We start from the raw sequence: 26,584 nt of genomic DNA, 5'->3' as shown, positions 1-26,584 counted from the left end.
ATTTAAGAGTGTCTTTAAATTGTTTAATGCAAGTATTGTGTTCCTCTAATTTTCCGACACCTGCATTTTAAAAATATTGTTAGTATCCAAAATTTGTAGAACTTAACATTTCTGCTCTTAACATTTTATGATATACTAAGTATGAATATTTTATTCAGGATATCACATTGCACACGTTTTATTCATTATATCATAATCTTCATATATGTTGAAAGTAAATAGGTTTTGTTTAACACTTCTATTAAGGGTATGATATTTTACATTAGCATGTATATATATTACTAACTGCCTTTAAACAAACTGTTGTTCAGTTGTAATATCTTGATTTTAAATTGTTAACCATTGCCTGTCTGCTGCATTGGTCCAGCACCTCAAATTCTGAAACTTTACTTTTTTAACACACTGCAGGTTGTTTATGAATTTGTTTTACTCAAACAAGTCACACCTTACTTTAAGGTGAGCTGTTTTTAATATGCAATTTAGTCAACTTAAATTAACAGTACAAGGGAAACAACTCAAACATTAAAACATTCAATTTAATGTTATATTGCATTTTGCAACTTTACGTCAAGTGTCATCATTCATTACAATTTGAGAAGTGAATATCAGCATGAAACATGTTACCAGTGTACGCGCACTTTGGGCACTGAAGATTAACTTAATACTTTCATTTAAATTAGATCCTGAATTCCTCATTAAGAGATGCAAATTTGAATGAGAGAGTGTGTATTGTTTTAAGAACAAAATTATTTGCTGATATATCGCTTTTAATTAAAACACATTCAATTTCTGCGTGTTCAATGTTTATCACATATTATGAACAAATAATGAAATAATGTGAAGACAATGTCCCCTGTTGAAATAATGTCATATCTATTTGGGAAACTTTTGGAAAACTTCTAGATTTGGGATAGCAAAGTATGGTTAATGTATCTTGTCAGTACATTCATTAACGTATTGTCACTATCAATGTATAATTTTAGGGGCTTTGTGGTAGTTTGCTGGCATCGCTATACCTATCACACTTATCAGTCCCTACGAAAAAATGGTGGCCATTTACTTAGGAAACTGACGAATGCAGCCTGGTGTAATCCTTGTGGAAATTGTGCACGTCATGCTTAATATTGTCAAAACATTTTTTTCAACACATAAAGCTTTAAAAAAAAAAAATTATTTAATTTATTTCCCCAACTGTTAATATTTTGTGTCATTCTCAAATGACAATAATAAAATTTGTTATCTGAAACACACTTTAATTTTCATATTAACATGACATCATCAAATTCTATCTTCAAATAAACACTGCACATGTATATGATACTCATCCTTTGTCCTGATAAAAAACCTTGGGAAAATTATGTCCCTTATGTAAAACGTCATGTTACTGCATGGAAAGCGTGGGTGTATTGAGTTGCGTATAAAATCTATGGTGCTTAGTGACTTTTTAATTTTTTAAATTTTGGTTTCAAATTTTGTTGTTCATTTTTAGTAAATTATACCGCGATTGATTTTGAATAGACATTTCCACAAACATGCTGTATCTATACCGTTACAGTGTTTTAGAGGATTCATTATTGAAGCAGTTATTGTACTGTACACAATACAGAGAAAAATCCGGACAAAAATGGATTAAGTGTTGGGTGTTGTGAAAACAAGCTTAGAATGGTATACTGACCTATTGTGTAGACTGCGATGTTTTGACTACAGGGATTAACAGGTGCGTATGGTATTTTTAGCTGATTGTTTCTGCCAATTGGGATTTTTGTGTGTATTGGGAATTTATTTTAAAATTGGAGAAAAATGGTCTCATTAGGAATGGTGTTGTTAAACGATACCAACTTTGTAAAGGGGAAAACTGCTGGCTGACTGCAAAGGCTTTTCTGGGATGACACTGCACATCTATTCAGCATGGTTTTCACAGAGTGCGACTCATATAAATGAAATTTCTTCCTTGCTACATGTAAGTTGTCAACAGTTTTATGTAAATCATCATACTTTGTTTTATGCATGACATTTCATTTTTAATTTTCATTAAATGAGTCAGGTTCTGATAAAACTGAGCATAATGCATGTGCGTAAAGCAGTCCGCACAGGCTTATCAGGGACGACACTTTCTGCCTTAATTGGATTTTTGCTAAGAAGAGACTTCATTTAAACAAAAAATGTCATAAAAGCAGAAAGTGTCGTCCCTGATTAGCCTGTGTGCACTGCACAGACTAATCTGGGATGACATTTTACGCACATGCATTAAACCCAGTTTTCTCAGAACGCGACACAAATATACACCTTAAGATGTTTTACTTTGTTTTTTTAAATGAGTCATCAAACCTACCAGTTTCTCATTCTTGGCAATGCCAGGTGGATCCTCGTTGTATGGGCGCTGGGCAGCGGACAGTTGGTCCTCATTGATGGACTTTCTGGGCCCGTCAAACTCCGAGTCCGACTCCCTCTTCTGGTCAGGTGACCCGCCAACAGTGGGCGTGGCTGGCTTGGACTGGCTAGGGGAGGAGTCTGGCTTTCCTTGACTGGCAGCTACAACAATAGGTAATTGAGAGATTAAAGTGTATAGTTTAATGATTTAGATTTTGATCTTTTAAGTAATTTTTCAGACTTACATCTAACTTTGAACAATGTAAGATATTGGTTGTTATTCGACCACTTTTAGAATGTTTCCCAATCAGCATTATGGACCTTAATCTACTTATTATGATGTAATTTCAACATTTTTGTTTCCAGTAAAAATTCAATTTATTTAAATAAATAAATAGCATAAAGGTATAGGTATATACAAGTATATTTCAACAAAAAATTGCCATTTTGTGTTTTCAGTGCTTTTGTCTTTTAATTTCACACATTTATTTTATGTTTGTTTAAAAGACATGCATTGAGCTCATAAACATCCAGTTCAACCTTTTTCTTAGAAGACAATTGCAACAATTTTAGTACACAACATATTAAACAAAATAAATAAATACATACATAATCCCTGCACTTACAAGAAGGTGAAGACATGGCTGGGGATGATTTCCCACTACCTTTGGGACGCCCCTTGTTTTTATTGAGAGTTTGACCACTGGGGGATTTTGCGGCCCCAACAGAGGCGCTGTTTGGGGGCACTTTAGCTGTGGAGGTGGTTTTAGACATGGATGGAAGAAGCACCTTGCCAGTCTGGGCGGCTGTCGTCTGCTTCTGAATAGGCAATGCAACATTCTGAAAGTCCATACGAAAGAACAATATCAGGTACAAGAACCACAGATTGGCACTCAATTATAATCATAGAATAAATGTTTTTTGTTACCTAAAAACATATACTTTCTTAATACTTTTGAAACCTATACAACAACAAAGTGCAATACATTGTGTAGGGAAAATCCAAAATATAACTAGAGCTTTGTCACAGACGTGACGAATACCCCAACATGCCGCATTGACACATAATGTTTTGCATGTCGTCTTCACAAAAAACAGTGGACACCATGCTCAATTTTTAAAACGCACTAAGTGACCCCTTGACCTAGTGTTTGACCCAGAAATACCCATGTTCTAACTTGGCCTTAAGATCATCTCCATAAAACTTCTGACCAAGTTTGGTGAAGATCGGATGTAAACTACTTGAATTAGAGAGTGGGCACCATACTGAATGTTAAAAAACGCACTAAGTGACCCTGTGACCTAGTTTTAGGCCCAGAATGGCCCATGTTCAAATTTGTACTAGAGATCATTTAGATAAAACTTGTGACCAAGTTTATTGAGGATTGGATGAAAACTACTTGAATTATAGAGCGGACAACATGGTGAGGTTTAAAACGCACTAAGATACCCCGTGACCTAGTTTTAGACCCGGCATGACCCATATTCAAACTTGACCTAGACATTATCTAGATACAACTTCTGACCAAGTTTGGTGAAGATTGGATGAAAACTACTTAAATTAGAGAGCGGACAACGTTGTGATGCTTAAAACGCACTAAGTGACCCTGTGACCTTGTTTTCACCCGGCATGACCCATATTCAAACTTGCCCTAGACATTATCAAGATACAACTTCTGACCAATTTTGGTGAAGATTGGATAAAAACTACTTGAATTAGAGAGCGGACAACATGGTGAGGTTTAAAACACTTAGTGACCCCGTGACCTAGTATTTGACCCAGCATGGCCCATGTTCGAACTTGACCTACACATCATCTAGTTACAACTTCTGACCAAGTGTGGTGAAGATTGAATTTAAACTACTTGAAATAGAGATCAGACACCATGCTCAATGTGTAAAACGTACTAAGTGAACCTGTGACCTAGTTTTTGATCTGGCATGACCCATGTTCGAAGTTGGCATTCCGATCATCTAGATTCAACTTCTGACCAAGTTTGGTGAAGATCGGATGAAAACTACTTGAATTAGAGAGCGGACAACATGCTGAATGTTTAAAAAGCACTAAGTGACCCCGTGACCTAGTTTTTGACCCAGCAAGGCCCATGTTCGAACTTGGCCTTAAGATCATCTAGATACAACTTCTGACCAAGTTTGGTGAAGATCGGATAAAAACTTATTGAATTAGAGAGCGGCACTTAATACGGACCAACAGACAGACCGACAGACCGACCGACCGACAAGTTCACTCCTATATACCCCCTAAACTTCGTTTGTGGGGGTATAATAATCAAATAAAGATTTATAATTTATTTCACAGTGAGTATCATGTATTCTCCAAAATTGTTAGATTTTAACTCCAAATGGATTTTTTAATTATTATTAACAATTGGTATCAATAACTTCTAAATGCGTATTATTAGTTACAGTGTTAGTAAATGATGGCATATGGGATGTACACCCTCAGTAATTTCATACCATACAAGAGCAAAGCTTGAGCATGGTATGAAAGTACTGGGTGTGTATATCCCATACACCATCATTTACTAACTGTTTAACAAATATATCTCAACCGACTACTTGATTACTCGGAGTACACCATGGGCACGTGACCGCTCTAAGCAAATTGGATTAGGTCATTTTTGTAGAAGGTGAGATATGTATTCCCCAATGGTTGTCGTTTATTGCCAATGGGAGAGGGACTTACCTGTACAGTCTGTGGTGTGGGACTTTTGAAGGCAGTGTTCATGGTGGCCACTCCAGTCATCAGGTTCTGGGTCTGAACTGGGTTAATGTACAGCTTCTGACCTGAAGGCGAGTACATATACAATGAAGCAGTCTACACAGGCTAATCAGGGACAACACTTTACGCTAACACTTAATTTTTTTTGTTTAAAAGAGACTTCCTTTAAACGAACAATTCCTTAACCATTTGCATGCTGGGTAATTTGTCATCTGCTAAAATGTCGTCAGCTGAATTTCTAAAATAAGCAATTTCTTTGATTTTTTTCAAAGAATACTATCAGAATAGCAAACAGTTTGGATCCAGATAAGACGCCACGTTCTGTGGCGTCTCATCTGGATCCAAACTGTTTGCAAAGGCCTTCAAAATTCGGTTCCAGCACTGAAAGGGTTAAAAGCAGAAATGGGATTGCACAGACTAATCTGGGACAGCCCTTAATGTACATGCATTGCAACCAGTTTTCACAGAGCAAGGCACAATGGCAAACACAAGTGAGTTTCCATGATATATAACAGAATACAATAATTCCTTTATTATATCCACTTATGTAACAGATATAAGCTAAATAAACATCCAGTACAACAGCTAAATCATTATGCAAATACTCAAAAGTGCTAGTATTTGATATTCTGTCTTCCTTTTTTACATTAAAATTTGTTTGGGTATTTACAATACAAATGAATTACATGGCAATGCAGTTTAGGCAATAATGCAGCGAATGAGAATACATTGGCATACCTTGCACTCAAGGTATATTCTGGTATCATCAGATTGGTTAAACTAGAGTAGCACACCGAAAAGGATACACAGTGCAAAACATAGAACATGTACAACAAGAGCACTGCATAACGGGTGCCAACGCTCGGCTGCAGGTGCATTTTTTAATAAATAAAAGCTTGTCAGATTTTTTAATTTTTTTTTAAGACCTTGACCTTTGACATAGTGACCCAAAAATGGGAGAGGCATGTAGAACTCATCAAGGTGCAGCTACATATGAAGTTTCAAAGTTGTAGGTGGAAGCACTTCGATTTTATAGCCAGTGTTCAAAACCATGACAAAATGTTAAAGTGTTATCACGACGCGGACGGCGGGCGACACGGCAAGCTGACTATGACAATACCTCGGGGTTTCTCCGAAAACAGCCAAGCAAAAAATGAGTATTAATCTAGAATAGCACACCCAGTTTGTTTTACGGTGAAAACATCGTACCTAGCTTGAGCAACAAACTAGAATAGTACCTGAGTAGAAAACCTGGTCAGATCAATACTTCACAGTCAGTACAAACCTGATTAGAAGACTAAAATAGCATTTGTAGTACAAAACATAGTACAAGTGTAGTTTAAACTTAGTGTGAGAGTTAAACCTCTTCCAACTCACAAGCAAAGTGAAAATGGCTACATGCAACCACCATAAATCCAGTACAACCATCAAGTTACTCTTAGTCTGTTCAGGCTTAAAGCTGATTGCTGTTCAACAGCAGTTCAGTGTTGGAAATGAAGCCTTTGAAACTTTAATTAAGTAAGAAACACCTTGAATTGAATTCGACTTTCTAAGGGACAACAAATGTGTCAAAATGCATATCTAAGCAGTAAATGCGTTCAAATGCTTATTTCAGCAAGTAAGTTTAACCCTTTCACACTCAGAAGCTAAATGAAAATGGCTTTTGATACCAGCAAAAAACCAGAACAGCCTGTGAGTAACTCGCAGGCTGTTCAGGTTTTATGCTTTTTGCTGCTCATCAGTATCTTAGGAATGGAAATGATCCTTTAAAACTTGAATATAGTACGAAAGGTCTTTAATAAAATTTAACTTCCTAAGTGATTACAAATGCGTCAAAATACATATCTAAGTGGCAAAGGGTTAAATCAAGTAAGAAACGCCTTCAATCGAATTTGACTTTCTAAGGGAGAACAAATGTGTCAAAATGCATATCTAAGCAGTAAATGCATAAAGATACGTATCTAAGTGGTAAAGGGCTAAATACCTGAGGTGAGGGTGGGAGGCTGTCCCTGGGTCAACATGATGGGGGTCTGTGGTTGGAAGTGTACATACCTGAGGTGAGGGTGGGGGGCTGTCCCTGGGTCAGCATGATGGGGGTCTGTGGCTGGAAGTGTACATACCTGAGGTGAGAGTGGGGGCTGTCCCTGGGTCAGCATGATGAGGGTCTGTGGCTGGAAGTGAACATACCTGAGGTGAGGGTGGGGGCTGTCCCTGGGTCAGCATGATGGGGGTCTGTGGCTGGAAGTGTACATACCTGAGGTGAGGGTGGGTGGCTGTCCCTGGGTCAGCATGATGGGGGTCTGTGGCTGGAAGTGTACATACCTGAGGTGAGGGTGGGGGGCTGTCCCTGAGTCAGCATGATGGGAGTCTGTGGCTGGAAGTGTACATACCTGAGGTGAGGGTGGGAGGCTGTCCCTGGGTCAGCATGATGGGGGTCTGTGGCTGGAAAAGTACATACCTGAGGTGAGGGTGGGAGGCTCTCCCTGGGTCAACATGATGGGGGTCTGTGGCTGGAAGTGTACATACCTGAGGTGAGGGTGGGAGGCTGTCCCTGGGTCAGCATGATGGGGGTCTGTGGCTGGAAGTGTACATACCTGAGGTGAGGGTGGGAGGCTGTCCCTGGGTCAACATGATGGGGGTCTGTGGCTGGAAGTGTACATACCTGAGGTGAGGGTGGGGGACTGTCCCTGGGTCAACATGATGGGTGTTTGTGGCTGGAAGTGTACATACCTGAGGTGAGGGTTGGGGGCTGTCCCTGGGTCAACATGATGGGGGTCTGTGGCTGGAAGTGTACATACCTGAGGTGAGGGTGGGAGGCTGTCCCTGGGTCAACATGATGGGGGTCTGTGGCTGGAAGTGTACAAACCTGAGGTGAGGGTGGGGGGCTGTCCCTGGGTCAAAATGATGGGTGTCTGTGGCTGGAAGTGTACATACCTGAGGTGAGGGTGGGGGGCTGTCCCTGGGTGAACATGATGGGGGTCTGTGGCTGGAAGTGTACATACCTGAGGTGAGGGTGGGGGGCTGTCCCTGGGTCAACATGATGGGGGTCTGTGGCTGGAAGTGTACATACCTGAGGTGAGGGTGGGGGGCTGTCCCTGGGTCAGCATGATGGGTGTCTGTGGCTGGAAGTGCTGCAGCTGGGACATGGCCTGTATCATCTGATTGGTGAACACGGGCTGGGACGTGATCAGCTGGGCACTGCCACCGTTGCTGACCAGCTGACCTTGAGAGAACCGGATGCCCCCCTGGGACCCGTTGAGCTGGATCTGACCTTGACCTGTGCTGGCCCCGAGGTTGATCTGCTGACCAGGCTTGGACTGAAATTGTTAACATTTGAGCCATGTTCTGAGAAAAATGGGCTTAGTGCATGTGCGGACTGCACAGGCTAATCTGGGATGACACTTTACACACATGCAATAAGCTCAGTTTTCTCAGAACACGACTCATTTGTTAGGTTACATTTGCTGATGTATCATTTACTGCACGGTAAAATGTGTATGTATTCATGGGGAAAATTGATTAATGATGGTTTTCTATTCCAAATCCATTTGCCTTTATTTTTCAGCTTCTTAAAAAAAGAAAAATAACATAATCAAATACATATGTAAGAAGAGCTTATCTTTTTTAACATTGTTTCCAGACTTATGAAGTTTTGGTTTTTGTCCTCATTTAACTGTAAATGAGTTACGAGCACGTAAAAAAAAAATGATCGCATATCATTTATAAACAAAGTCAATAATACAATTCAGTTTTTTAATTTTCTTGTATCACTTTCCTCCAAGGATGTTCACTAAAGTAGACACCTGTATCTCCACTATTTCTAGTTCATTGGGTACCTACTTGCAACTGTCCAAAGGTCTGACCGGTTGCGTAGGCCTGTGTTGTCTGGAGCTGGCCAGCTGATATCACACCTGCAATGTTGAGTAACGGTGAATGGTCATGAATAGTTTAACCCTTTACCACTTAGATACATATTTTGACGCATTTGTAGTCACTTACAAAGTTAAAATTAATTAAAGACCTTTCTTACTAGATTCAAGACTTTAAGGCTTCCCTTTTGAACCCTTAGGTACTGATAAGCAGCAAACAGCATAAAACCTGAACAGACTGCGAGTTACTCGCAGGCTGTTCTGGTTTTATGATGGTTGCAAAAGCCATTTTCACTTTGCTTCTTATGGAGGAAAGGGTTAAACATTCAAGAAGAAATTACTTTTATGGTTAAAGGACAATGATTATTATATGCATGGCAAAACAGTAAATATTTCTTTGCTAAATGGCCTTTTAATATTCTTACATAATAATTCATGAATATTTTTTAATGTAGTATATAGATAGCCAGAGACATCAATTGTGTATGTCATAGCAAGTAATTATTTTTATCATATTCTGTTTGTATCTTAAATAAAGTGTTGTTGTTGTTTGTTTGTTTTATGTTTTGACATAAGAGTTATCAGCATTTGGCACCAGACTTAGGTCAATAAAAACCTGGTATCATCTTTAGCTCAATTAATAGGTATCACCCTATGGTGCATGTATGTCTGATTCATGTATGAACCATCACTTTCCCCTAAAAATGAGGTCCCAATTGTGTAATTGATATGGTTTCCGCCTAGAGACCGGGAGACCATGGGTTAAATCCCCACGGTGGGTGCATTCTTTAGATCTCCCACAAAGACACCAAGTACTTGTTCTACGCCCAGGAAACGAACTCGATAGCATTTCAAATAATGGTAAGTACTTAAAATGCAATTGAGCCAAAATAAATAGGTTCAAACTAAACTCTAACCTATCTGGCCTTGCAAGAGGGAGCCAGCCTGTCCTAAGATGATTGGTTTCCCACCTATCATGGCGGTGGCTTGAGCCTGCTGTACCTGGAAAACACAATATTAACTTTATGAGCCACGTTCTGAGAAAACTGGGCTCAATGCATGTGTGTAAAGTGTCCTTCCAGATTAGCCTGTGAAAACCACACAGGCTAATCAGGGAGGACACTACAGGCTTATATTGAGTTTTTCGTTTAAAGAAAGTCTCTAGTATAACACAAATCTAGTCTAGGCGGAAAGTTTTGTCCCTTGTTGGTTTGACAGTGAAGTTAATTTATTTTATATATTACTTTATTTTAATCGAATAAATTTGTAAAAAAAGGAGTCTTATTCTGCTTTTCAAGGAAAGAAAAACAAGACTATTGCCAAGCAATATGTCCCCTACCCGCTCCACTATTGTCAGAATATTTTTTTGGTTATGGCAACCAGAATTTTTGACGTAGGAACAAAATGAAATGATGTTTATAATGTCCATATTGCCATCTATCCATGTTTCAAGTTTCATGAAAAAATATGAAGAACTTTTAAAGATACGCAGGATCCAGAAAAGTGTGACAAACAGACAGACTCACAGACACACACAGCAAAAACCATAAGTCCTCTCCAGTGAAACTGGTAGGGGACAATAATTAAATATCAGTCATGGAACTAGTTGTTGCAACTAGACCTTAACAACCATAATGTACAGACAACCTGTACTGCATTTCATTGACACGAAACATCCAATCCATAGGTTAAAACAATGATGACCCATTCTACGCCCAAAGGGTACCTAGGATAAGGATTAGTTTGTTTTATCCATAATATATCTCAAAACATGTTTAAAAGTAATTCTAGTTGGATATGATGGCAAATATTATTTCTACTGTTACTCCTTGGTTACTGTGCCTGTAAAATAAATTAATTTGACATATTGCCGAATGATCCCATTTCTTACCTGCCCCATTGTATGTAACTGCTGTTGTTGCTGCTGCTGTTGATGCTGTTGTTGCTGATTCTGTTGTTGTTGCTGCTGAGACTGTTGCTTGCTGTTGGCACTTTTGCCCTGCACAGCGCCAGTACTGGTTGTCGTGGTGATGGGCTGACTGACTGGTGCAGACGATATTGTCACAAACGTTCCAGACGTAGGCTGTTGGAAATATCCATGGAAGGGAATATATAACCTGCTGACATGAGCTTTAACCCTTCACCACTTAAATACATATTTTCAAGCATCTGTAGTCCCTTAGAATGTTATATTTAATTTAAGACTTTTTCTTACTAAATTCAAGTATGTAAGGCTTCATTTCCAACCCTAAGATGAGCAGCAAACAGATTCAACCTGAACAGACTGCAAGTGACTCACAGGCTGTTCTGGTTTTATGCTGTTTACACATAGCAATTTTCACTTTGGTTTTGAGAGTGTTTGGAGTTGAGTAATGGTTATCTCAAAGTTCATGAATATTTGACCTTATTTAAATAGAAGTGTGGATAATTTAAATTTGAATGCAAATATTGTAATCTAGAACAGTATTAAATAGAATTATGTGGGTCCTGTTAATAAAAATGTGGGCCCTAATATGACTTTGTTTGAAATAATGCTCGTAGGTCACCTTGTTTTGACATTTTTACCAGATAAAAGCCTATGGTAATCTCAGTAAGCTTTTCTTTCATAGCGACATAAATAGCTCACATTTACGCAATGTCATCTCAATTCGGGACTTTGCACCTAGCAACAGTACGTTCACAATAACATGATTGGTCGATAAATCAACAAGCAAGACATCTCGTACATCCTTCTAGAAAATTACGTACTGCAGTTGTCTTTCAGAGTTTCTTGCTGTTATTACGAGAACCAATCCCTCAAAATGATTGTGCGTCCTATGGGACGCAAATTAACAAATATGACGGGTCTTGACTGGCATTTTATGCGTATTTGACACAAAATATCAGGTCCTGTAAAACCCTGGACCCCCGCTGTGGGAGCGTTCTTAAGATTTCCACCATAGAAATCAAGTACTTGTTCTAGTCCAAGGAAACGGACTCGAGAGCTTTTCAAATAAGCCTGAGGCTTTCTTTACAATCAAGCTAAAATAAATAGGTTTAAACTAAATACCAACTGGATTGGAATAAAACAATACTAAAGTGGCTACAGTGTACTCACAGTGGAAGGTGCCTGAGACATGGATATGGCCCCAGGCGTGAACATGCCTGTGTTTGGTCTGTTCTGCATTGCCACCATGTTGGCCATGTTCAACTGCTGTGGGTTCATGCTCATATGCATGGCCGCTGAAAATTGCAACGGGAAAATAAATCACTATAACAAGACATGTTTCCATAGTGCAAGGATGACCCCAATGGCGGATTTAGTCTCAGTGCTCAGCTAATGTCACAATCAAGCAAGAAATTTGACCTCTAAGTGTGACCTTGACTTTTGAGGTGATAAGACAGGAGTTACGCACAACATTAAGTCTCCTGATTAAAGATATTTTAAAATAACATAAAGAATAACAAATTTACAGCTCAGACACCTGGATTATAGCCACGTGACTTTTGACCTCTAAGTGCAGACTTGGCCTCTAAAGTAGGAGGACAAGTTTTGCAAACGAAATGCCGTCTACACATGGGTGTCATAAGTGGTAAGTTAACTTTATAATAGCACAATGACTGACAAAGGTACAGTCGGGACCAAATTTGCCTTTAAAGTTATGGATACAAGAAATTAAACGATAACATGCACCCCATTGTCTTCTGACAGTTAGCATTTATGCCAAAATATAATACATGTAATCAATATATGGCAAGTTATGTCCAAGACAGGACTTTTCAAGCTGTTAACGACCAGTGACCTTTAACTTTGAGATAGGGAGACAGAGTGTGTTTTTTTTCGTTCAAATTTGGGTTCAGTAGAGGGACCCATGGGGCCTAAATATTCCCTATTGAAGGTTTCCAAAAAAATAATAATTTTTTATTTAGAACCAAAATTTAATTTATCTTATGTCCAGCTCTATAAATTGAACCTTAGTTTATATAATATTGAAATCACGTGTAGTCTCAAATTTAGCAAAAATAAAAAATACTACATCCTATTCAGGTTTTTTTTAATAAGAAAGTAACGCCTATAGTCGGCGTCTTCCCCTATCAGAATTTTTTCCCCACAAAATACAATTTCTCCTCCAATAATATCATTTTTCACCAAAACATATTGTTGTTTAGCATTTATTTCAGTTTTAAACTGATTATTGATAATTTTGATTGCTTAATTATCCATCGCAATACTAGCTCATTTGCGGTGGTCGCTAAAACATGTTAAAATAGAATTAAGCATCTACAGAGTTGGATTAGAAAGTGTAGTTTGCAGTTCCTGTTAATTTTTGCAAAGTCATGCGGAACATTTCGCACTTTATTGCTGTCAATGTTGGTAGAAGAATCCTCAAACAAAACGTGCTTACATCTGAGTCGTTAAGGGCATGCTATATAACGTAATGTAACGTAATGGATAAAGGGAATTCACTCTAAATATCATTTGTGTTTGTTATTTTTTCCCCAAATATGTCTCTTTCGCCCTCTATTTTCCACTTTCACCCAGCGTCCAGCATCTTCCCCTATGTCTAAAAAAAACCCTGCTATTTCAGTGAAAAAGAACATGATTTTTCCCAATACAAGGGACCCAGCCCCATTCCCAAAATGGTAAAACAACAACACTGGAAGCTGTTTATGGCTACTTAAATTTAATTTTTAGGTAGGGATGGGTATTAAATGTGACACGTTGCCTTATAATGCTTTATATTTGTGCCAAGCTATTTCAAAATCCATTAAGGTTGCCGTGGCGTAGTGGACATGGTGTCCGCCTAGCGATCAGGTCACAGGTTCAATCACCACTGTGGCAGCATTTTTTAGATCTCCCCCATAGACACCAAGCAAACGGAATCGAGAGCATTTCATATAAGCCTTAGGTTTGTTACGCAATCGAGTTTAAATAAATAGGTTTAAAAAAATCGATTAATATGACCTTGAGTGACCTTGAACTTTAATGCAGATAGACAGGAGTTACATAAAACACGTCTTAATATGATGGTGGACATTTTTCCCAAGTTATTTAAAAATCCATCAATATATTGCAAGATATGGCTGAGAAACACATCTTTAACCAGTTTGACAGACTAACAGTGTGACGGCTATATGCAGCATTCTTTGTTGGGGGGGAGGGCATAATTTTCTAATTTGAAAAAAAAACACACACTCTTTTTTTAAAAACATTTTCAAGGCAAATAGTGAAATGATTATTCTCCTTGTACTAAATGTGTGCAATTCATACCAAATTCGGTGTTTTTTTAATGATAACCTTTACAATAGTAAACACTGTCACAACTTTTACAACTAAAAGACATCTTTATATCTATTCAACAAGCATTTTGAATTTCATCCTCTCCTCTTACAGTATTAAACACAGGCCTTTCCTCATATTTTGCAGATAGTGCACAGGCTTATCATGGCTTTCCACTGTTATGGATTTTTGTCTTATAAAAGTCTTTTTTTATCAGAAATTCCTTTTAGGTAAAAGTGGCGTCTCTGATTAGCCTGTGTGGACAGTCTGCATGTGTTAATTTGGGATGACATGTTACGCACATGCATTTTGCCACATTTGCCCGGAGCTTAAATTACTAAACTACCAATTTCCCACTCAGGACAAAGTGAAAATGTGCAAACAGCATAAAACCAGAACAGTCTGTGAGTAACTCGCAGTCTGTTTAGATTTTATGCTGTTTGCTGCTCATCAGTATTTAAGGCTAGGAAATGAAGCCTTTAAAATTTGAATCCAGTAAGAAAGGTCTTTAATTAAATTTATTTAACTTTCTAAGGGACTACAAACACGTCAAAGTACGTGTTTAAGTGGTAAAGGGTTAAAGCACAGTAATTGTGCCAATCTGACCTTGCATGTAAAGGGTTAAAGCACAGTAATTGTGCCAATCTGACCTTGCATGTAAAGGGTTAAAGCACAGTAATTGTGCCAATCTGACCTTGCATGTAAAGGGTTAAAGCACAGTAATTGTGCCAATCTGACCTTGCATGTTCTGCAGCATGAGCTGCTGTTGCTGTGGGTTGTAGGCGAATTGTGCCGGCATGTATGTGGGACTCTGCTGTATCACCTGTACCTAGAAACACAATCTGATTGGTTAGTTCTCTCATGCATTGGTGATTTGGCTTGTTCGAAGGCATTCATAAAAAGTATGGATGTAAACGTATACTGAAATGGTATTCAAATGACTGATGCACAAAAGCCGTCAGCAATTAACCAACAAGAGATGTGTTTGTCAGAAACACAATGACCCCTAATGCGCCGCTTTGATTTTTTTTACCTTTGACCTTGAAGGATGACCTTGACCTTTCACCACTCAAAATGTGCAGATCCGTGAGATACACATTTATGCCAAATATCAAGTTGCTATGTTCCATACTGCAAAAGTTATGAAGAAGGTTGAAGTTTTGGTTAATGTTTGAAAAAAAAAATTGAACTTTGACCTTGAAGGATGACCTTGACCTTGACTTTTCACCACTCAAAATGTGCAGCTCCATGAGATAAACATGCATGCCAAATATCAAGTTGCTACATTCAATATTGCAAAAGTTATGAAGAAAGTTAAAGTTTTGGGACACACTGACATATACAATGACAGACAGGCCAAAAACAATATACCCCCTCCAACTTTCTATCCGGGGGCACAAAAATGTGACTTATCACTTGGAAGTTTCCATGCATACAAATTAAATATATTAATCAGAACTAAGGATTCTAATTTTTCGACATATTTAATTTGATATATTTGAACATTTGTTCCCATCACTAATGAATAGAAAAAAGAGGTCCATGGGCCCTTAAGCACTCATCTGAGACCATAAGGAACTTTTTCTGACACTTAAAAATAAATATTTGTTGTGCCCGAAAATTTAGATACAAAAAATATTCAAAAAGTACCAGTGTCCAAACATTTAGAGACATGCATGTGATGTTTGTTTGTCAATCATTATATTGAAATAAAACCAATTAATAAATGTGCAATAATTTTATTGTGTTGTACTCTCCTTTCTCTGCCTTAAGTAAAGTACAACTTCACTAATTTGCAATCTCTTACCTGAAATGGTATAAAAACATTAGAAAAAAACAACCATGCTACTTCGGGAATATGATATCATTTCAAATGCTGGTTGAAACTATTGTTTATTACCAGTATACATGAAAATCTACCCAATAATAAAATTGTAATTGTCCATTGCCCTCAGGGCATTCAATGCCAGGTTTTATGACCTTAATCCGATTGTAACACTCCATGATCAAAGGGCCCCATATAAGCGAAAACAGGACAGCAATCTAGTAAAATAGCACTGTAAAATATACTTTCCAAAAAAATGGAGTAATTATTTATGGACGAAAACCTGTCGTCTGAAAATATAGTAACTAAAATAATTATTTTGGCTAAAAAAGGGTCAGGGGTCTGAAAACTTAGAGTGTCTGAAAACTTAAGTTTTTATAAAGTATTAGTAATTATGAAACTTTTTGACCTAGGCTGAGATATCATCTGAACAAAAGTTCTTACAATGTTCATGATTATAAGACAAAGAATGTGAATCTATGGTATACATTTTAACATGTTTTCTTTATTTGATCTAGTGACCAATTTTATATAGCTAAGGCTATAAGGAAAACTGCCTTGCCTCCTCGCGGCCATGGTTTTCAACCGCGGGGAACCATTTATGAACTAAGCCCAGCTGTCATTAGCACAAATGTTATGACCAAGTTTCATGAAGATTGGACCACTAAATTGACTTCTAGAGTGTTAAAAAGGTTTTACTATAGCCTCATAAAGAAGACTACCCCGCCCTCTGGTTTCCGAGTTTTTTAACAAACTGGAACCATTTTCGGACTGAGTCCAGATATCATTAAGACAAACAATTCTGATCTGGTTTCATGAAACTTTGACAAAGTTTTTCTACAGCAGTATAAGAAAAACTGTCCCACCCTTGGCGGCCATGTTTTTCAACCAACTAGAACCATTTTTGAACACAGATGAGATATTATTGGGATAAATGCTCTGACCAAGTTTCATGAAGATTGGATGTGGCCTCTAGAGTGTTAACAAGGTAAATATTGACAACGTGCAATGCATGCCAGACAACCAACGAAAGGTTATCACAAAAGCTCACCATGAGCACGTTGTGCTCTGATGAGCTACATGTAAAAACAGTATACTGACTATAAACTTTTCAGATTTTAACCATAACCTTTTTTTATAGTTAATTATTTACAATATTGTGTTTATAGGGCAGAGAAAGACAAATTGAAATCTCAGTGAAAAGTACAATGAATGTACCAGTATACCTGTTGCAGCTGGCCTATCTGTGGCCGAAGGTTTCCGCCTGTGAGGCTGGCAGTCATGGGGTTGCCAGACATGGCCATGCTTAGAGGAACCGACGTCATCGTGTGCAGGTTGGGCATCACATGCTGCTGCTGAGGGGCTATCTGTAATAGCCATTATTAATTGAGTTGCATTCTGGAAAAATTGTGCATAAAGTGTCATACTATATTAGCCTGGGCTGTCTGCACAGGATAATCAGGGACAACGCATTATGTTTTGTTTTATTTTTCCTTTAAAGAAAGTCTCGCTGGAGAGATAAGTTTACAGTTATTTAAGACACAATTCCTTACAATGAAATGCATGTATTATAAAGAATGAAGATTCATTTTCTTCTAGTTAAGCTGCTGCAAATGTGGACATATCACAAATTCAATAAAATTTTGCACAAAAATAACTACCTGCAATTGTGGAAGGGACTGAATCTGCTGAGGCTGGATGGCCTGTTGCTGTAGCTGCTGCTGATGCTGTTGATGATGAAGATTCTGCTGCTGTGGTTGGGGCTGGATATTCTGGGGTTGTTGCTGCTGTTGAGGCTGAATGGGCTGGGGCTGTATGGCTTGCTGCTGCGGGTGTTGTTGTTGTTGCTGTTGTTGTTGTTGACTTGTCTGGTTCCCAGCAGCATGCTGTACAGCTGGGGAACCAGTCTGCTGATTTTGCTGACTCATCTGTCTCACTGCCTGATGTGAGGAAGGAACGTGATACCAGTAGAGCAGTTTGTTAAATTGAATGCTTGGAAATGTTTGCCAATCTAACAGAACAGTTTGATCGCTGCAAACATTTGCAATAGATAGCAAATCATGAAATGTACTAACAGGTAGTTTTATTAAAACACGAAACTGGCGACTGGTTTACTGTTGCAGAATGAAATTACGTTATATTTCCTGCAACAGCATTGTTCAACATGATTGTTAAAAAAACTACTCAAATATTTGCTTTAAATTCTTGTAGGGGGTAATATGAAACAACAGTTTTTGTGGAACGTTTGCTGAAGCTGAATGCACAACAGAGGCTTATAAGTAATTCACAAAACCTAAACAATTGCAGTCACGGCAAATCAAAACTGAAAAAAGAGAAGTGTTTGTCAGAAACACAATGCCCCCTATTGCTCCGCTTTGAAATAAAAAATCAATATAGCATGTGGCAGGTTTAGAAATTATCTCCCTTTTAAAGCTTATTACTTCCCTTGGATTGTATTTTTTGACTTTTTACCTTGAAGGATAACCTTGACCTTGACTTTCACCACTCAAAAAGTGCAGCTTCATGAGATACATGCATGCCAAAGTTGCTATCTTCAATATTCAAAAAGTTATGACCAAACTTTAACCTTGGACACACACAATGAATGAATGACAGACAGACAGGCCAAAAACAATATGCTCCTGATCCTCGATCCGGGGGCATAAAAAAATGCTTGTAAATGAGGATTTAAGTAAGAAGGCAAGTGCTGCTTGTGCAAAATAACAATCAATGCAGCAACAATCTACTGTTTAACTATATTTTTACTATTGAATAAAAAAGAAAGTATTTAAGTTATAAGCATTCGGACTCAGTTTTTAAGGAAAGTAGCTTTCTCATTAAAAACCAACTTGTTGTTGAACAGGATTATTTTGCTGCTGCTGTTGTTGCTGCTGCAGCTGTGGTTGATGAGAGGGCTGTTGTTGTTGTGATTGTTGCTGACTATCTGCCATCGTCTATAATCATGCCTTCATGGACACTGGAAGGGAATAATCAAGCCAAGATAATATGAAACACGCTCCAGCATTTCTCTTTAAGCGTGGGAGGCGGGGAAGCAAACCGATGTTTTTCACTAAGCCAATATTTACCTACTTCTATATCTCAGCCCTTTGCGTTTAACGTCTCATTTATTAGACTAGGACCAGTATTGACAGGAGGCCGGTCAATCTAGTTGTGCTTATGTTTATGTATAACTAAACATTTTGCTTTCTATATTATCTGACATTGGGCGACCTAAAATTATGGAGAAAACTTCAATAGCAAAGTTTTCAGTAATCAAATTAGGCAGCCACTGTTGTTTGATCACATGACATGACTTTCATTAAAATGTCTTTTAATTGACATTCAGGGATCATCCTAGCCCAAAATTTTAGGGAGAAGTGACTCCTTCCAATTTTATTAGGGAGAAGTAAGCCGACCTTTGATCTAACGCATAAAGGTACACATGTACTTCAATATTAATGTTTTACAATTAATAAACATACATATATCTAAGATAAAATATGCTGAAACACTAACTAAACATTTTACTTTAAACTGCCATGATGTTATAAAGATATTGCTCTCCTAAGAACTGTAAAAAATGTGCTTTATTTGGCCAAAATACACATTTCATTCATATGTAATTACTACTTAAGCCAAGAGCCTGAGGATGTAGGATAAGGGGAATAAAGGGCAGAGCCCTAGCATTTGGTTATTTTTTTTAGTCTTTCTAGGTGCAATCTCTGGTTAGTACATTGCCAAATATTGTCAACCAGACCATCCGTAACACTGCATGTTTATTCGTCATTCTATAAAAATGTTATAAAGAACGTCAAGATTTGTTGTTGTGTTTTATTCGATTATTCATAAATTGATGTAACACACCATAACATTCTGAAATAACCTAAATTGTAATTCTCCCAACTCAGTGCCGCGTGCCGGTAATTCTAATGTTTGAATGACATTATTGACTTTTAATGGAAGGTTCCAATATGCTTTTTACTGAGTTTTTGGATTAAACTTTTAATGTGTAAGTCTGTTTCTCTGTTTGTGATATTTGTTAAGCTCAGTACTCAAATATATTATGACTGAAATTTAGCATTGAGATTCTGACTGTTTTAACAAGAGCCGATTGAAAAACTGTAAACGAGGTCGGGAGCCTCGACTTGCATTCTATACATTGATGGTTACGTCAATACACTATTGTCTGTAAGACCGGCGTGTACACAATGCCTTGACTGGAATAAACCAAGGCGACTTGCATCAGCGGTTAGTGATGCATAGCAAATCTTGTCGCTATCAGTAGATCAGACAACCGATAATTGCACACAGTTAGCAATGGCAGCTTGGTGACAACATTGCGCACACGCACTGCAGATTATCAAAGGAGAAAATGTTGGAAAATGTCAGCGATTTTGTTTTCGCTTTGATGTAATCAGAAAGCGATATCAAGCATCGTAGGGCGACAATGTCGCCTACGTCCCCCTCTAGGATGATCCCTGGACATTGACAGTGAGACTATGATTGCTGTTAACACATTTTTTGTTGAATAAGTCTTACAAAGATACACATTATTAATTGAATGTTAAATTGTACTCTATTATTCCTGGCCTAGGTATAAAAAACATGTAGCAAGAAGTCATCCGTATTGACTTTTATAATGTAAACCAAAAATTACAGGGCCCTCAATCCATTTTAGGGGAAGCGGGTCACTACACATAGCAGGGGGAATTTTTCGCTGAGTTTCCCTTTTTGGGGGATTTTTTACTTACTCTCTAATTATTACATTTGTACATGTTTGCACTATATTCATTGCTTTTTTCATAATTAAGTATGTTTGACAAGATTAAATTAAAATAGAATTGGGATATAATAATCATGAGACACATCTATCTATAAAAAATCAGGTGGAGGAATGCGGCAAAATTTAGGCTGTGAATTTGACAGATCGAGGGCCCTGAATTATGACATCATTTGTTTCTTGGAATAGAGCTCATCCATAAAATATTTAAGATGGACCAAAACAGGTGACAGACCCATTCACCCCGACCAAAACAGGTAACCGACCCTTCCACCCAAACTATTAAGGGTGACTGACCCTTCTGCCTTGACCAACACATGTGACTGTCATTTATGCCTCAACCAAAACAGGTAACTGACCTTTTTTCATAACCAAAATTGATGACCGGCCCTTCCACCCCGACAAATCCTATAAATATGAGGTCGATATACATTGACGTAATTGGTCGATTACTACCGAGTACGTCTGTCAGTCGTCTAATCATTTGGACTACACCCTGACCAGAACAGGTGACTGGATGATTGATTTTGATACAGTAAAACATGCAATAAAAAGAATCTTTATTTAAAAAGTCAACTTCTTTTTAATATACATTCAAGTTACCATTACCGGATCATTACCCATAGCGTATCACTTTGATGTTCAAGACTGCGTATCGCGATAAATAGTTGACATTTTTAGATGATACATTGTATTTTGCACACAGCATCTTCAAGGCCTGTTCTTTAAAACGCATTGATTGAGTCGTAATCGGAGCTACTCTTTGTCAAACATTTCGGTATGTTTCGCCGACATGTATATATGACTGTGTTTACTTCAGTCTCGTTTCCAAATCAAGGTTGAACATTTTTCGCGGCCACATGCTATTGCTCTGTTGAAAAGTAAGAAGTTTACGCATTAATTTCAAGGCCATTTGGTAGTCTTTTTGCCTGCAAAAGTCCATTACAGTTTTGCTTCGTGTTTAAGATTTTGCAACACCTTAAATGAAATCAAGAATTAGGGCAATAACGGATCAAGCGTGATAATATGCATATTGATAAAATATATTATTAAAATATATGCCAATCTTGTTGATTATTTCAATAAATGATCTCAATTTAAATGTTTTATTTATGTTTCATGTTCAATATCGATGATTAGATATGATTCAGTTTACATGGTTTATAAGATGCCCATATATTTTTGATCTTTTTATGATTTGCAACAGATCTTCTTCTTCTTCCATGTGATGTACTTATCTCACTCTGGAGCATACTCGTACATTTGTTATATACAAGGTGATCGTGAGAGTGCAGTTAAAAATAAAACCTTTAATGTTTATAATATGTACAGTCAGGAAAGCTCAATGTTTGAATTGGAGGCCAGCCAGTCTTTCCCTGAATGACTCTGAGGTCTGTAGAACTGTGAGATGCTTTGGTAGCTGGTTCCACAATCAAGCTCCAGAGATAAAGGAGTGGCGGTAGGTGTCTGTTCTGCAGCACGGTATCCAGTAACGGACCACTGCACCATCCATGTCTTCGAGACCACGTCCTCATGTAGATGTGGTGGATCGCTGGAGAGGATCGGTGGCTGGAATGTCGAGAAGACCATATGTGATCCGATACATCATCAGAAGTTTAGAATGCTTGCGGCAGAGTTCTAGGGTAGGAAGCCCAAGGTCTGCGATCATCTGGCTAGTGCTGCTTGTACTCCTGTAGTTGCCTGTGATGAATCGCGCTGCTCTTCGCTGCACAGCCTCTAACTGTTGTATGCATGCCTGTGTGTGAGGGTCCCAAGCTGCTGATGCGTAGTCGAGGACAGGTCTGACTAGTGACTTGTAGCACTGCAACTTTATGTCTTTCGGGCAGCTTGAGAGGTTTCTGCGGAGGAAGGCGAGAGAGTTATTGGCAGACTTAGTGCGGCTGTCCACGTGTGGTTTCCAGGAAAGATCACCGGCAAGTGTCACGCCTAAGTACTTTCCTGTCTTGACTAAGACTAGCTGGTGCCCGTGGATGCTGTAGTCTGCTTGTGTCGGGGTTCGCTTTCTTGTAATCCTCAGTACCTAACATTTGTCTGGGTTGAAGGACATCTTCCAAGTTGTTTCCCACTCCTGTAGGGCATTGAGGTCATTCTGCAGTATCTGTGCATCCTCTGGAGACTTGATCTTTCTGTACAGAAGACTGTCATCCGGGAATAGCCTTGTTGTGGATTGAACTTTGGAGGGCATGTTGTTGATGTACACCAGGAAGAGCAAGGGTCCTAACACCGAGCCTTGAGGGACACCCGATGTCACTGGTGCTGGGTTTGACTGTACACACTCGACCTGTACCTGTTGACTTTGGTTTGAAAGGAAGCTTTTGATCCAGGTGAGAATGTTTTCACTTATGCCGTAGTGCTTCAGTTTCACAGCAAGGTGTTCGTGCGGAACCTTGTCGAACGCCTTACTGAAGTCAAGTAAGATGGCGTCTATCTGCTCACCGTAGTCAACAGCTGACGAGAGGTCCTGTAGGGTCAGGAGTAGTTGCGTCTCACATGACCGGCGCTTCCTGAACCCATGCTGTGGGTCTGACAGAATGTTCAGGTCTACCATATGCTGCATTATCTGGCTGTGCATGATGTACTCCATGATTTTGCAGCAGACGGAGGTTAGGGAGATAGGCCTGTAGTTGGCAGGTGTGCTTTTGTCGCCCTTCTTGAATATTGGAGCCACCAATGCTTGCTTCCAGTCATCAGGCACACAGGCCTGTGACAGAGAGGCCTGAAAGATGAGGCTCAACATAGGTGATTGTTCACTTGCAAATTCTTGAAGGAACCTTGTAGGGATGGCATCAGGTCCTGTTGCCTTGTATGGGTTCAGATTCCGCAAGAGTTTGTGTACACCCTCATTTCCGATGTTGAAGGTTGCCATTGAAGGGTATGGTGTACCGCTCATCTTTGGGATGTTACTTGGGTCCTCTTCTGTGAACACACTTGTAAAGTGCAGCCTTAGACCAGTGCCCCAGATAAGCTGCGTATCTGCGTCTTTCACCCTATTAAAATGTTTTAAAACGCAAAGAAATACAATATCATGCATATTGAAAACGCAACCAATTTGACTTTTACGCAAATTCGTCAAATTTGATGCGTACGCTGCAATAGCTTCGATCGAAAATGTTTTGCTCGTTTTCGAAATTTTCTCTTAACTTTGGAATTATTATCATAACACGGCGACGCTTTCATTCAGCAAGCGCACAGATAACGAAGCAGTCAAAATTATTAAAACGCTCTGCGGACTAGATTACACAGTTAAATAAAGCGTCTGACCAAATAAGTGACAAAGACATACATGTGTTTTCAATCTGACATAATTCGTCGCTCATTGTGCATGTATTTGTAAAGCGTCTGTACTTTCAGTTTCTATTAGGATGCGAAATCAAAATGTTTAAGAGAGGTTGAAAGACGTCCGCAATTGTTGCGCCAAAATATCAGTCGATTGCAAACTTTTTCGAACCAAGAAAGCAAGAGCCAATAAGTACAGACAAATTCGTGTTATTTATTTTTTTTAACATTAAAGTTTATATTAAGGACATTTTCAAGGATTAAAGATGTTATGAAACTTCAGTTTATTAAAGTTAATTATGATAGTTTACAGTTTTATTGAATCAACACAAGTGTGCAAGCTCCAACAAAAGTAAAGCAGCAATGATTTTATGGTATGCATTTTTATAAATCATTTCACCCTATTTCAAGAATGAAATCACCCTATTTTTCAAAATCGATGGGTGAAAACCCTATTTCCCAAATAATTATCTGGAGCATTGCTTAGACGTTATACAAGAGTCCATCATGTTTCAGGGGGGCAATACCACTGCTGTCACATCTTCTTGTTGTGATGAAGGAATACAGCTTCTTAGGGTTGCGATCTTCAGATATTGTATCGCTGATGTTAGTGTTGTATGCCCTTCTACACTCATATTGGACTGTCTTTTGCAGCTGTTTATATCGAGTGAGGTCTTCTGGTTTCCCTGTATGTTTGGAACTCCTCAGGGCCCTCTTCTTTTGTCTTGATAGGCGCTTGATCTTTCGATTCAACCAGGGTTGGTTGAAACGTTGTGTTGCCAGTTTGGATAGAACATGTTTTTCTATGGTGTTGATACAGAACTGCTTAAATTCTTTCCAAAGAGTGTTGATGTCTGTATCCAAGTTATGTCTGTTGAGAAAGATGTCGCGAAATGTGTCAATAGTTGTTCGGGTGGTAGCAAGGTCAGCATGTTTCCAAAGCAGAATCTTTCTCTGAGGTGGTTTGGCTCTGGGAACACGTGTTGAGGCCTGCACAAATACAATGTCATGGTCACTGACCCCTGGGACTGGCTTGATCTTCTCTACCAGTGATGGCCTATTTGTTATGAAAAGGTCAAGTATGTTATAACCTCTTGTTGGAAATGTTATGCACTGTTCTGCCCCCAGATTGGCAATCATGTCAAGAAATGTTTGGTTAATTTTGCTGGAGTACGAATTACCGTTGATGGTATTGGTATTCCAATTGATGTCAGGCAGATTGGCGTCACCAGCAATCCATATTGTAGCGTCCCACTTATGTTGATGTAGGATGCTGATTACGGTTCTCATTTCTTCCATGTATGTGTGATCGCTGTTAGGTGGTCTGTATAGTGATCCGATGATCAGGGTTTGCTTGGATAATTCAAACAAGAACACCATGCGTAAAGTGTAGATACAAGATCACATATAGGAAACAATTAATAACAAAAAAATGAATATGATTTATAACTGGAAATGTAATTTGGTCATGGTAAACAACACAGTTCGTGATTAGACAGTTCAAATAGCGTGTTAGATGCCCCCTGAGTGGTTTTTATCACGTGACCAGTTTATGCTACAACTGATCCGTTAATGCATGAATTCTGCGGCATAAAAAAGGTATCACAAATAGGACTATGTGCTGAATCAGTAAGCAAAGGTAATATTTAATCAAATTGGTGTAAAAGAAGTCTCAAAACATGTATTGCTTTTCACCAGAACAATTTTATTACGCTACTTATCCGGTAATGGTAACTTGACTGTACATGCATTTCCTGGTTCACTAAAAGGGGAGTGACCATAATGCATAAAAAATCATGAATGACAAAGATTATGTCAAAACCTAAAGATTATTTATGTTTTTTATCAGTATTTAATTGGTAATGTCAATTAGTCAACAATGGCCGATAAGAAAACACTCTATAGAAATGCGTATCAGTTTTACAAACATTTAAATTGATTAAAACTGGAACATTAAATAAATTGCTGGCATTTGATAGCGCTTACCAACGGAATGAAAGTGTAAATCAGATAATAACGTCTTTGTTTTGGTTCTTTAAGCCGCCATGTCTGACCCAGTTTTGATCGGTGTCAGTATCATTATTATTCGTAAATAGTGCAAAGCCGGTTAAAAACAACCATAATATGTTAGTGTCTCATCAACCTCTTCGCACGAAGCAGGGGATTTTTTGTCAAGGATTTCAAATCTTTTCTCGACAGATCGTTTGTATGGATAAGTTATGAAATTCCGACTTCTCTGCTTGGTGAGGGAAACCGACTGCATGCGTTTGACCACTTTTAAATTATTTAATTGGTTGTGGTTGATAAGTGCTTCCGACTGATCGAATCTCTTTATGTAATACTTGATTTCTTCTTTGGTTATACTGTGATAAAACATCTTTAACTTTTATTAAACAATCAACAACCAATATAACAAATAATTCAATAGAAGATTAACCCG

General features: G+C 38.4%; 1 protein-coding gene across 3 annotated transcripts in view; it reads right to left on the bottom strand.

Annotated features, from left to right (window-relative positions):
• The window catches only part of LOC127841820 (polyhomeotic-like protein 2), a 43,259-nt gene extending 17,034 nt beyond the window's left edge, over positions 1-26,225 (bottom strand). For all 3 annotated transcript variants that reach the window (XM_052370928.1, XM_052370929.1, XM_052370931.1), the window contains exons 1-13: positions 26,131-26,225; positions 18,917-19,044; positions 17,729-18,007; positions 17,294-17,434; positions 14,981-15,071; positions 12,080-12,204; positions 10,874-11,065; positions 9,900-9,984; positions 8,954-9,024; positions 8,184-8,430; positions 5,078-5,178; positions 2,997-3,210; positions 2,333-2,532 (exon numbers count right to left, since the gene is read on the bottom strand). In XM_052370928.1, the coding sequence (XP_052226888.1) occupies positions 2,333-2,532; positions 2,997-3,210; positions 5,078-5,178; positions 8,184-8,430; positions 8,954-9,024; positions 9,900-9,984; positions 10,874-11,065; positions 12,080-12,204; positions 14,981-15,071; positions 17,294-17,434; positions 17,729-18,007; positions 18,917-19,018 (1,848 nt within the window). In that variant the 5' untranslated portion in view covers positions 19,019-19,044; positions 26,131-26,225. The remainder of the gene's footprint in view (positions 1-2,332; positions 2,533-2,996; positions 3,211-5,077; positions 5,179-8,183; positions 8,431-8,953; positions 9,025-9,899; positions 9,985-10,873; positions 11,066-12,079; positions 12,205-14,980; positions 15,072-17,293; positions 17,435-17,728; positions 18,008-18,916; positions 19,045-26,130) is intronic.
• Positions 26,226-26,584: the final 359 nt, after the last annotated feature.

The sequence above is a fragment of the Dreissena polymorpha genome, chromosome 8 (genome assembly GCF_020536995.1).
Source record: "Dreissena polymorpha isolate Duluth1 chromosome 8, UMN_Dpol_1.0, whole genome shotgun sequence".
NCBI classification, from domain to species: domain Eukaryota; kingdom Metazoa; phylum Mollusca; class Bivalvia; order Myida; family Dreissenidae; genus Dreissena; species Dreissena polymorpha.
The sequence above is the reverse complement of the archived record's forward strand: the minus strand, read 5'-3'. Positions and strand labels throughout refer to the sequence as shown.